This window comes from Xiphophorus hellerii, chromosome 1 (assembly GCF_003331165.1).
Source record: "Xiphophorus hellerii strain 12219 chromosome 1, Xiphophorus_hellerii-4.1, whole genome shotgun sequence".
Taxonomy (NCBI): domain Eukaryota; kingdom Metazoa; phylum Chordata; class Actinopteri; order Cyprinodontiformes; family Poeciliidae; genus Xiphophorus; species Xiphophorus hellerii.
In genome coordinates this window covers 28,386,592-28,400,433 of record NC_045672.1, presented here as the reverse complement: position 1 = coordinate 28,400,433, position 13,842 = coordinate 28,386,592, and the positions used below count along the sequence as shown (strand labels likewise).

The 13,842-nt window shown below is 37.3% G+C and overlaps 1 protein-coding gene across 3 annotated transcripts in view; it reads right to left on the bottom strand.

Moving 5' to 3' along the window:
* Window positions 1-13,842, bottom strand: part of plekhg5b (pleckstrin homology domain containing, family G (with RhoGef domain) member 5b) — a 79,937-nt gene that overhangs the window by 58,131 nt on the left and 7,964 nt on the right. Inside the window, exon 1 of one of the 3 annotated variants that reach the window (XM_032558351.1) lies at window positions 9,326-9,549. The exons of 1 other annotated variant lie outside the window; for it this stretch is intronic. In XM_032558351.1, coding sequence (XP_032414242.1) covers window positions 9,326-9,449 — 124 coding nt within the window. In that variant the 5' untranslated portion in view covers window positions 9,450-9,549. Of the gene's footprint in view, window positions 1-9,325; window positions 9,550-13,842 lie in introns of those variants that run through there. One more of the 3 variants, XM_032558344.1, reaches the window with a different exon arrangement.

Sequence of the window (13,842 nt, the reverse complement as noted above, 5' to 3'; positions counted from 1 at the left end):
CAGCAAGAAGGAAATGGTAAAAAATCTGTGCTGCTGCAAACGGAAAATGTCACCTTTAGTCATGCAATCGGATTTAACAGCCCTTGTAGGTCAGGGGAAAATGGAAAAACACTGTAATTGGTGTATACCTTTCAACCTTGGCAAGAGAACTGGTCAGCCAGCCTGCATGTTAACATGCTAAATAACAGTAAAAACAAGACTAAGTAATAATGATTGATGTGAAAATACAGCATGAGTTACCTTCTAATACAAATCCACTGAAACGTTTTTGTACACTAACAATTCCAACCATTGTTCCATTCTCAGCACTCACTTTCACAAACAAAAACTTTATTTTGTTACCACAAAAGTCAGTGTAATTTATTTAGATTTTATGTGATTATATGCAGTGGCTAGAGTGTGACATGTTTTTTTTATTATTATTTTGACAAATTTTGTCGAGTACGGCAGTGAAATTAGATGGAATATATCTGAAAACATTAGTTTTACGTATTTCAAGACTCGGCAATGATAGTTCTAGAGTTTTGCGTTTGGAATATTTTCTCCATTATGACTTTCCTTTAAGAAAAAAAAAGGGCAGATGGAGAATAATATGACACTTTTTTTTTTTTTTAAACAGACTAGAGTGAAACAATGAATGCTTTAGTAATGAGGCATGTGCCCTGACCGTTGGACAAATACTTTTACTTGCACTGTCATACTAATATGGTAATGTTCAGACACTATTCAGTAATTTGAATTAAAACAGCCTTAAAGAAGATGAATAGTGGCAGGGAAGTTGTGCCCAATAACCTGCCAAGAGGATCCTCATGTATCCAAGAGGATTCATTCTCGTTTGACATTAGTGCCTGAATATCACCCCATTAGACAAACACTGCAATCATGCAGCCTAGACCTAAACAGCAAGTTGGCCAAGCAGCAGACCTAGTCTCAGATCCCTGCCAGTATATGAGCTAAAAGCTTTCTTTGAACACCTTTCAGTAATCCAGCTGAAGCAAGGTCTATTTTGTCAGACTTCAGCCACCTTCTGGGAAGAGGTGAAGGGGGGAAATGTCTCTCCTGTGTCTCCACTCTGCTGGAAGAAGGCCGAAATGCACTCTCAGTCATGACTCCGGCCACTGCCAGAAGGCTTCAGGGATAATGGTTCCCTGTGGGTTTACAAAAGCAGCCGGCTGTAGAAGGAGCCTCCAGCTTTTATGAAGTGTTTCCCAAAAATCTAGACCATTCAGTATCACAGCCAAACTTCACAGCTATGCACGAAACAAATGCTATTTGGCCTCACTGGTGACATATCGGATCACAGCGATCTGGAAAAGTTATAACCCTGACAGTGAAATATAAATGTTTAGAGGCCATGCTATGTTTCAGATCAACTCAAAACCTAACCATGGCTAGACGCAGAGGTTTCTCCTTTAATCAGAAATTTCTGAACCATAAGTGCAAAAAAAACAAAAAAAAAAACCGCTTGAGTGATGTTCTTAACTGAAAAATTCTAAGAATTTACCAACTCAAAGCTAAAAAGCTTTGAATTGGTATTATTATTTACCAACTCAAAGCTTTTTAGTTGGTAAATAAAAAGCTACAATGTTAACATACCAATATTATGGTATGTTAACATTGTAGAAATAAGAGCTGCATAAGATTTAGAATCACAATTGTTATGTGCAAAATCACTAGAAATAATGCTTGGATGCCATATTTGGTACCCTTTTAATATTTCAGGTGCCATGCATTCAACTTTTACTTGCTGATATTTTGGTTACTTGTGTCTTATGTTTTACACCAGTTACTAGTGACCCACAGGGTGCTATTTGTAAAGCTACACAGTCAACCATTAACAGTAATTTGTGTTTAGTCTGCAATAAGAAAAAAATGGAGGGTTCATTTTTCAGTCATATTTTCATCCTGTACATTTACTAAATATTTATTTCAGATCTAAATATTTGGTTGATAGACTGAATATTTACCTTGCTAATTAAATGTTTAGTTTGAAACTGATATTAATTCATCATAATTCAAAAAGAATTAACCCTCATTGTTTTCCATAATAGCCTAAATAAATTCAGGGTTTCATAATATCATGCAGTTGTAGCATTGCTCAAGCATTGCTCTGACAAGCAGCATCAGCCTCAAGTAAAGACAAATCTTATATAAAACCATTTTAGAAAAAATTACTTAGAGAATTATTTAGTGCAGGGAAGCCACTAACTAAATGCTCTATGCAATCCCACTTTTAAAAAAATAGCATCTAAGACTTGGAGATAGAGATCAAGACATTGTTTATATATTTTTTACTGAATTTTATCTATTATGAAGGTCCACGTTAAAGCAACAGGAGCTTTTTCATCCAAGCTTTGGCAAAAAAGGAAAAAAAATGAATATACGACACCTACAAACAAATAAAGTCAGAATCAAACCTCGTTTTGGAGTCTGAATTAAAAATCTATATATTAGAATAAAAGTTTTTGCAACGAGTTGTTGAAAAAAATGTTAATTTATGAAATATTGAATTTTTAAAGACAGCAATATAGTTAAACATTTTAAATATAATCTCAGAATACATTTTAATAAGCATGTTAGTGAAAGTACTATTCAATACTGTTGTAAGAAAGCAATCCCCACAACCAAGCTCTGCTTTTGATGTAAAAAGAAATGTCCATTTCTTGATAATTCAACTTTAGGTTTGTCTAATTTAATAGAAGACAGAGTCCAATGCAGTTTATTTTATAATAAACAGATTTGTAAATTATATCCCTAAATAAGCTTCCCACCCTAAGTGCTAACTTTCCCTCAAACCTCTCCTGATTACTTGTTTCATTGTAAAACACAGCTCTATCTGCTGAACCTCCATCTTCTCTCTTACTTGTTCATATCTTGCTGACTCTCCTACTTTCTCTCTCTGATGAACTGGAATCCCTGAACTCAGCAGTGCTGATTAAGCCAGAAAGCAAACACAAGCACACACAGCGCACGAACACACGTGACGGCGAACAATGAGTCTGCACACTAAAGAGACGGTTGTGTGTCGCGTCCACACAGCCCCTGCGCTGTGTGCCTCGACGAGACACTGCCCGGGGGAAAGATCCTTTAGGTGCCCATAAATAAGCCACAGCAGTCAAGGCCAGCTTAAATCAACCACGTCGAGCGTTCCACTATCCATTTCCATTTCCTTATTTTGCATTCACTTAATCCGAAATCCTTCCTTCAAATTAGATTAGATTGCATCCTATAAAGGCAAATCATAAGTTACAATGCTCAGTGAGATCTGAAATTTTAATAACCAATGTTCTACAGCTTTAAGCAAAAACCTTTTATATATAAAAAATATTTAGATATATTGAAATAAATATCCTTGGACTGCAGGAAATGAGACATTTTACAGTAAATTCTAAACAATAAAAGCTTATTAATTAGGGAAAAGACTAAGCAACGAAGCAAAAGAAAGTCAAGAAAAGTCATTAAAGTCATCGATAAAGCATGTACTTTCTGGTTTTACTATGATATCCTATGAAGTATGTCTGGAGTCCAGGGTTTGCAGCTTCATTGCTTTTTAAACATCACATTTGCCAACTGTGCACTGCCTAAAATCTGTTATTACTGTGACTCACTCAGGAAAACTGAGCCCACAGCGGTTCCTGTGCTGCACTGTGGAGCCCGTTAGCTCCTGTGATGAGAATATGAGATGAAACACTGAAGTTTTACATTTCATCTCAAGATCTTTTTCAACTGCTCTGCTTACGCTGCGTTTAAATTCGTATGCAAATTTTGTGGGGAAAAAAACGTTGAAGATGAGAAACTGATGAATCTGACAACGAAAGACAATTAAATCAAGGGTGGAGTGAGCAAGAAACAGAAGTACGAAGCTTTACAAAGAGCACACAGTTTTCCGCAAACTCATATTAGTCATGTTGGAAGATGTCCACTTTGATAATTCACATTTCATTTTTCTGGGTATGTCCTGCAGAACTGCATAATAAGCAGTGCACACTATTTTGTTTACCTAATGAATCTGGGTTTTCCCCTAGTCTAAATATTTTTCACTCTTTATAATGGTTTTTACTATGAGGGAACGACTGTATTGGATGTTGCCGCTTTCTGTCTGTATGACAGTTGCACTTTGCTCCATGATAAGACAGCTGTCAATGTCTGTAGAGATTCATGCAAGTCATTTTTCCAAGTCAACTCAATCATTTGTTGGGGTAGAAATATCAGAGCTAGTGACTTAAATAGGCTAAACAACCTGATAAAGAAGGCTGGTTCTGTTCCTATGGACTATTCTGGATCATCTATAGATTATTGTGCAAAGTTACATACTTCAGAAAACTCAAGGAAAATCACAGAAAACCCTGAGATCCCTTAATGAAACCATTAAATAATGGGGTGTCTTCAGCCAAAAGCTTCATCAGAACTGATGTAGCACACCGCTAAAGCAGATCTTTTCTGCCTATTGACAATTTGAGCGTAACGTCATGCTCATCTGAAAGCGGCGCACTCCACCATGACAGACATCAAAACAAACTCTTTGTGTGCCAACTCCTGTAAAGGTTATCCAAAAACAGACAGTAGGGAGCCTAATACCCCTCTTATTTAGTTGATTTCACTGAAAAAGGTCATATGGTGCTGCGTGGTCGTCTACACAAACAAACTCAGGATTTTATCGGTATCATTTTGATGAGGAAAGAAGTCATCATTTGTAAGGACTTGTCAGTCCTTACATCAATTCAGGATGAATACACTGAAAATCCTCAGTGTATTCAAGGATTTTTTTTCAGTGAACACTTTTTACAAGGCAAGAAAATAAACATATACTTTGTAAGTAACATTAGTAAGATTATGGAAAACAGATAAGTCTAAAAATTAGCAGCGAAGAAAAAAAAGAGAAAACAATATGATCAAGTGACATGCTGGTAGATGTAGTAGAAGATAGTTGTGTGAGTTACATCAACCATTTTTTCCCCTTATGATTAATACATTTGAATATCCTTTCAATAATATGGCAAATTGAATGACGAAAACAAATAACTCAAACTAGCTGTAAAGAATAAGAATTTCACCAAGTGTTATACTTTATGGTATAAAGGGGGGCGACTACTAAAGGCAATAAGCTACTTATCAATAGCGGATTACATTAGGGTAGAGGAACAGACTGCATAATCCAATCAGATTGGCTTTTATTTGGGATTTTAAGCTACCCCCCAAGCTTTGCTGGCACTGAACATCATTCCTGTTCGTCTTCATCAGCAAGGTGGTTACAGTATATCAAGTCAAGCATAGGTAAATAATTGCACACTTTTGGATTAAGACATCGTCCGAATTTTGCCAAAGCAAAACCTCTCCCTCATGCCCTGAACTCTTAACTTCATAACTCCATGTTAATGAGAAGAGGCTGAACTGAACATATTTAGATTTAAGCCTTTTTTTCCTAGGAATGTTAAGAATGTGAGGCTCTGACTTTAGTTAAGTGAGGTCTCGTCATGGCACACGGAGAAGAGTAGAGCTTATGAGTGCCTTTGTTAGGGCTTAACTCTTCTCATTTTCACACAGTGTTTTTATTAGTTGAACACAGCCCCTCTCCCCCCAATCCTCAACAAAAAGTAACATACACCTCCCTGCAATGGGATAGTAGGGAAAAGGCTGGTGCAGATGGGAAGCAGGTGGATGGCATGCAGTCAAGGAGTGCTGGCATAGAAACAAACACATCAGCACAAAGCGGCAAGAAAAGCTGTGAAGTAAGAAAGCAAGATGGCAAAAATGCATAAAAAACACTTCCTAAACTTTGTCTCAAAAGTGTCCTCTATACACATTTCTTTTCCAAATTAAGTTGTTTCAAGTAATTTAAAACATTCTTGAAGCTGATCTTGTTCAAAATTCAACAATTCTGCATTAAATTTCTTGAGTTAATCTAAAGACCACGTGACGTTTCAATGTTGGTGACCTCTGTGCATTGTGATTTTATGTTGCCTACGTTTCGATTTCTTTATAATACGACCATTATGGAATACATGATTTCCCCAGAAAACTTGCTAAGCCCCTCGGTCTTGTCACTTAATTCGCTGAAGTTGTTAGCAGGTAGACCAGTAAAGACAGGCAATATTCACAAAGTTCCAGTGAATAAAAAAAAAAAAAAAACTGACCTTAGCCTCCCTGTGTGTTCACATTCTGACCGTACTGTGTTGCCATTGCACTTCCAATTGTGTCAAAGAGACTCTAGCCTCTCTTTGCCATCACTGCTACTGGTGTATTAAAAAAACCCTATAAAACAATAACACTTAGCCTGGTGGGGGTGCAAGAAAAGCCTGGTGGCCCGCCAGGCTTATAATACACTTTGGGAAACCTTGGAGATATTGTGGAATATTTTGTACAGACAACTTGACTTTTTTAGGGTGATGAAGTCATTTAGTGTGAAGACAGAACCCTGGAACATTTTCAGAACCCTGGAACATTTTTCCTCTACAGTACAGGTGGAGGAATCAAGCTGAACACAGCTGTTTTTAATGCTGAGTATCCAGTGGCAGCGGGGGCAGCACCCTCCCATTTAGCAAAATGTTGTTGGTGAAAACACATATGTGCATCACCCACTCTCCTACTCATTCCTTCCATCCTTCTCCCTCGTCCACCACATCTGAGCAAACCTGGGGTCGCCACGTTTAAAACTGAAAACCACAGAACAAGTGCGGATGCTTCCAAAGGGCGGAGGAGCACTCAACGATTTACAGTTTACAAGACAGACTGCAAAACAAATTTCTGAATAAGTACTGACTCATTTAAAATTTGTTTAATGACAATGTGAAAACGCAAGATTCTTCCCCCTCTCTGTAAATATCCCAGGACAGTGACTCCTACAATAAGGTCAGGTATTAGCCAAGACCTTAACAACCCCTCTCCTGATTTAAGAGGAGTCATGAAGAGCTTAATGCATTGCTTCAATTTCTGAGGTATTTATGTCAGAAAGTACAGTGGCTGGTCTTATACAATACATTATTTGATGGAATGACCTTTGGAGATAGGTTAGTCTTTTTATAGGCATCATGAGTAACAAACCTCAAGGAAAATAACCATGTTCTAATCTTCCTTGTGAGAATACGACTTAAGATATGCAAGCATGTGCTTTTAACTTGGTTATAATGTGCTTTTCATTTGTGTTAAAAACACCTGAGTTGACATAGAAGGTTTTTGTGTAAAAAAAAAAAAAAATGTCTCATCAAATTCCAAATGATATCCTTAAAACATGAATTTTGTCATAAGTTAGAGTTGTTGATACTTCTACTTCACAACAAAACAGTATCATAACAGTAAAAACACATTCATAAGAACAATAAAAAAAGAACGTTTATTGCACCACCCGAACAATAAAGCTGACCAATCTCAAGGAAACATAAAAGCATAAATAAGTCTTTCATAGTGTTTAAGAAAAAATGAGGTTGTAACTAAAAAAAAACAGTGTTAGTTTTAACAACTGAACAGATTTCCTAAGTTAATTTAAGGGAGATCTGAAAAACTATGCCAAGATTTTAGCAAAAGGGCAGCCCTAGGAAGTGAAAGTTTCAAAAGGCTATGGGGAGAGTCTAATATTTCAAATACAATAACTTCTGCTTCATCGCTGTCAAATGCCTATATTTTTAATTTATCTATACATAAGGAGTTGTTTGTTTTTCTATGTGTGGGTAGATACATTTGGATGTTATTTGCAAAGCAGTGGGGGAAAAACTATGTATACATAACCTTCCCCCTGCCCCCCAAAAAAAACAAATATAATGAGACTAGAACAGGACCAAGTGTGGAACCTTGAGCGACTCTACTTGCAAGTGGTGGAAAATTTGTTTATTCTAAAATAAAACCTGGCATACAGGAAAGAAGAGCGTTTCAGAACCTATCATCTGGATCCAGAACCTATCAAATATATCCAATTCAGAATTTGGCTCCAAATGATCACAAAAATATATTTAATACAGAAGTTGTTGTTGCAGCATATTAAAAGCACATTAAGAGATGTTTTTATTAAGTTGACAAAAATAGTAAAAAATGATGTTTGATAGCTTACAGTTTAATATGTGGCATTCATCTTGTTGAATTCTTCTAAACAGTAGCTAGAACAATAAAAGACTAGCTGGCAGAAAAGAACAGGATGAAGGACATTCCTGTCTAACTTTTTTTTTTTAGTAATTTCCCTTTTTCCTAATGGCATGAACTGGGCAGCACAGCGGGAAGTGAGTGCCCCTGTACCACATCAAAAACATCTGAGACGAGACGAGGAAGCCTTTTAGCTTCAGCCATGCACTTCTTCACCGGTAAATATTTCATGTGTGTCGAATCGCACTCCAAATTTCCTTCATATCTCTATGACCTTATTGTCCTGCCATTTTAGTGAGTTCACTCTACTAAAGAATAAAGTAATGAGGAAAAAATTACTTTACATAAGGTGATATCAGACTTGGGGTGTGATGTACCGTGGAGCCCTATCTATTTTTGGATTTTTTTAGGAATACAACACCAAGTTATTCATGGAAAATCCTCCTAGTCACAGAATTTTACATAGAACATATCTAAAATATTTGAAAGAAAATGTAGCTTGGGAATCTTGAATGCTTATCTCCAATGCTACTTTACACAATATTGCAGAGCAGCCAATCCAGGAGCCGGATTTATTTTCCTCTGTGACACGAGCAGATGTTACGTTTCTGCAGTAGTGAAAACAGTTTCTACTGAGCGTATTAATGCACATGAAGGTATTTTTGGCTATTAAAATAGGCAGCCATAAGTATTTTGATTGGGAGTCTCGAGTATTTGCGGATTTTAATTATTCACGTGTTGCCCTGCGACAGACTGGAGACTTGTCCAGGGTGAACTCCGCCTCTCGCCCGAAACGTTTGCTGGAGATAGGCACCAGCATCCCTCCTGACCCCACTAGGGACAAGGGTGTACAGAAAATGGATGGATGGATGGATATATAGATATATTTTTTGCATTACAATTTTTGGTTGGTTTTTTTCCTAAATGGATTGTGGACCTGTTATTTTTATTCTTATTATTTTAAATCAGAAAAGACTTCTTGGTTAAATTATTTTCGGTTTAATTACATTGCAGAAAAGCAAGAAGTGTACAACTCTGGAAAATCTCAAAAACAATTTTAACTTCATGTTTGTCCTAATATTTAACTCTGACATTTAACATTAGCCCCGTCACCAAAAAATAAATAAATCCTTTCAATAACTACATATATGCCGTCTGACTGAATCCACATGCTCATGCTGCATCCATTATAGAGCTTCCTGTTCCCAGATACAAAGTCTGAGGAGTTGATCTTCCCATTTAGAGATGAGCTTACCAGACAGATCATGGATGACGTCCAGTGATGACGACCATGAGTAGCGCTCCATTGTCATTTGTGTGAAGGGAGGCATCAACGCCTCCAGCTCATATTCACCTCGCTTCTTCCAGTACAGAAACATCTTCAAGGAGTGGCACCTTTATATAGTAATGAATATCAAGTGTGTGTTTAAAACATTACCTCAAAACTGAGCTTCACCTGTACTGAACAATAATTATAAACCACCATCTTCACTTTAGACTTAGACTTAGAGACTTAGACTGACTTTATTGTCATTTTGCATGCACAGGGTGTAGTGAAGATTAGATCTAAGTCTAATCTTCACTTTAGACACAAGGAAAACCAAATGTCTTGCATTAAATCCTTTCAATGTATTAGAAAATTGAACCTGGCAACCGGTTTAACCGCCATCTGGATGTCCTGCATCTTTACCTCATCTGGCAAGCACTTGCTAAAACTTTCTGAATCTGACCTGTCATAAATGAGCAAACTAATTCAATCCATTACATCTCCAAGGTTCTGAGCCTGGAATCACCTTCTCCAGTGCCACCAACAAAGCAATTACCAACATCCATCTGTGGCCGTTCTGTTTCAGAACCTCTTCCTGTTGATCCTATGGACCTTTTCAGGTTTTCCACTAATCAGTCACTGCATAGCCACCCACTGGGCTCTGTCAAGCACCAACTGCTGTTCTCTTTTAATCCATTTAAGCAGGCTATTCCTGACTAAAATTACAGACGTCCAGCTGCTAAAAGGTGTCGCAATCTTATCTCCAGGAATAAGTAACGGTTCCTTTCCTGTTGCTGCCTTTGAGCCTTGATTTCATCCATGGTAAAGTTTCCTCAAACTGCACAGAACTCTTGTGAGAGCCAAGCAGCTCATGTGTAGGATCTCCTGGCGATGAAGGGGGGGTCTTTCTGCCCACTCCATCGGACAAGTGTTGTATTCATGCTGAGGTGAGTTGCATGCTGGGATGGGCAATCTAGGCCAATGGCTTTTGGACCGGGTGACACAAAGATCTCTTTTTGAGCACCCTCCTACATCCAGAGGGGATTTTCTTTATGTTTTGCTCAAACTGTAAACGGCTGACATTTTTCTGCATTGATTAGTGCCCTCGCCCTTTATGAGTCTTGAAAGATTTATTTCCTTCCATGAAAGCACCAGCTCTGTGCAGAGGGAGCTCAGTCATTTCTGTGGAGGTACAATGAACACATTGGTCCTCTTGGATGTGAGAATGAGCCACAGAAAGCCTAGTTACAAAACACTCAGCTGAGACAATGCACTCCACTAACTCGATATCTTTGAAGGGCAGCTGAAGGGGTTGAAGCAACATGCAGAAACGTTTCCCGTCAAGCATAATATTTTCCGCCAGTGTTGCTGAAATGTTCAAGCACTGCTATTATGCGTCTAAAACTGGAGAAGAAATACTGTGAGAATGTACTGCACCGGCCGGGGGAAGGGAGGGACGTTGTCACACATAGCGACCCACATGTCCAATTTTGGGATAAGAAATTAGAGGGTAGGATGAGAGCTGGTTTGCTGCTCAGCTCCGGGCCTTGCAGACATATGGTAATAATCTGAAGCAGCTTTGAGAGCGCTGCTTCCCTTTTAATGAAGAGAGCAGTCGTGCAGGATGAGAATGCGGCTGCAAACACAAGGGCCAATTTCCACCTACTACAGAAACAAAGCGGGAAGCTGAAGGGGAGTGAAAGGGGGGCAGAAAAATCGGACGGCCTGCCTTTTATCTTCCTTCTTAAGATCAGTTTTTAATAAAGGGGCCCTTTTGTAAGCAATCTGAAGAGCAGAAAATACCAAGTCTGTTGTGTCAGTAGTACCTACACTGAAAAACATTTTAATCAGTTCTTCCTTAAACAATATGTAGACCATTATAAAAAGTGTCATAGTTACGTCAGTTGAATAAAGACTTCATATGAGGAAAAACATATTCTTAGCAGAAGGTTAGACTGAGCAGGAACATTGTCCAATTTCTAACTACTACTGCCTGGATTGAAATTGCTGTTGTATAGCATTGCAAGATTACACTTTGATTTCTTGCAGCCCACAAAGAATTTGAATGGAATTATTTTAAAAAATACCTAAATGTTTTATTCCTCCCTCACCAGAATGTAAGGATTGTTTTAATACCAAAATCTTTATGACCTGACATGTAAACGTTTTGCTCAACAAACACCCAGGACCATCCGTTCCCATCACCTCTACACAAAACTTCATTTCTTATGTCTGATTAGGTTTGTATTCAAAACCTCTAAGTCATACTGAACCTTCTCAACAGAAAAAATATATATGCCCTTAGTCAATAAAAATCTCAGCTGATGTTTTGCCTCCACCCCAGCCTCTCTATTGCATTCCTCCTAATGAGGCTTCCAGTGTATTTTACTAAAAACTAACTAAATTCTGCATCAAATTCTGATGACGTAGTCTTTTCTTATGCCATTTGTGTGAGCTTTACACAGAAAAGTATTACAGAAAGGTAACACTGATTGATTATAATGCTGAAATGTAAAGTTTGTCGAGTAAGTAAAGTAAAGCTAGAGTCTAAAAGGAATGTGGTAAAGATGGAGTTTGAAGGGCCAAGAGTTTTAAGTTGTGTGTTGTCTTGTAAAAAGAATAAAATGTCCAACCATAATCAAAGTAGCCATGTGGGAATTTATCAAGTAGCCATGATAAATACCTCTGTACATCATCTCTCCCAGAGATCAGCAACCTTTATAACTTTAAGAGCCATTTATGATTTTTAGCCAACTGAACAAAAACTACATGATTATTCACAAATAAAATATTTATTTTTACAATATCTACTATTGGAGATTTGCTTTGATTTTAAATGACAAGAAACCAATCTTATTTGGGGGGTTTAAAATAAAGAAAATCAAATAAATAAAATGAATACATTTTCATCACTGGAATTTTTAAATGACAAAAACGTAGTTTCCAACCTAAAGACAAAAAATACTTCACAAAAATATTTACACTATTATTGTAAAATGCTGCTAAGGCTAACCTTTTATTTATTACCTTTACATTTTAAGATGTTCAATTCTTTACTATTGTTGGCCAAAGTCTAAGAGCCACAGGTTGCTGACCCCTGGGTCTAACTAGTCCTGGACTTCCTTAATTAGATTCTTTAAAAACTACAGATGCAAAAGATGTCTAATCCCAATCGGTGCTGCAATGCCTGCAACCAGGAAGTTGTATTTTGTAGGATAGAATATTGTAATTGTCATGAACTCCAATTCTGCATGTGAGAAAACGTTGGCTGTTGGATTGACTTTAGCCACCCTTAACATTCATAACTTAGGTGTTAAAGCTGGCAACTTTAACACCTAAAGTTGGGTGTGGACATCATTAAGGTGAAATGGATATAAAACAGGAAAACATGAGTGAATAATAATTTATTTAGTCATTGAAATATTTAGCAATAGTATTGCGACTGCATGCTCTCCAAATAAAATACAACCCTGCTTCAAAGATTTTTTTGGTTTGATAATAATAATTTTGGGGCAAAATTTAACCAGCGTAGATAATCAGTAATTTTATATTTTCCAAAATCCTGCAACATCTCCTGACCTCGATCAGTCTGTACACTCTTAGTAAATAGAAAGGCAAAATTTAGCCAAGTCTGGATATGACGTTTCTGAGAAAAACGTCAATTTGTCTAGGCCATCCTGAGGCCCAGACGTAGGAAGAATACAGTAGACAGTTTTCACATGTGGCCAACAAATTCCTGCAGCTTCTTTAGTGTTGCCCAAGGCCTCCTGGCAGCTTCCCGGACCAGCCTTATGAATTCTGGAGTGACGCCCTGTAGTACCTCATTGCCTTTGTACACCATACTTGATTACAATTGGACTGGTGTACGAAACATGTCATAAATTTCTTGTAATGCTCCTCTGATTAGCTAAATAGAAAGCCAACTAGTTTGATGTTGCTGGTGTTTCATGAATATCACAGCTGGAGCAAAGACTAAATCCAGAAAACTCTAAAAAAAAAAAACCAAAAAAAAAAACATTATTTTAAAATTATTCTGATTCCACTTGTAAAGACTGTGGTGTTAAAGATAACTGTTGCCTTCTTTTCCACATCAAAACAATGTACATCTTTTACAAGACTGTGGAGCCTTTTTATAGAGACTGTAAAACAAACAAGTTGTGGTTTTATTTAGTCTACTGGCTGCCTGAAGACATCTCGGTGACAGTAAGACTCAAAGAACTGCACACCCATCCAATTCTCAACACTGACTTTTTCTTTAGTTATCTGGTGGATTTTAAAAATGAGAAAAAACTGAAACTGATTTGTGTTTTTTTCCTCAACATGTGTGCAATGCTCTACATAGAAGAGGGAGGTATTGATTTTCTAATAAAGAGTTGAGATTTTTTTTAAGCCAAACAAATGTCTTTGAAAATAGGCAACTAAGCTACCTCTAAATTATTGCAGTTAGACAAGAACAGGAAGAAAAAACTGTTTCTGTATGTCAATCATCAATGAACTGGATCCCC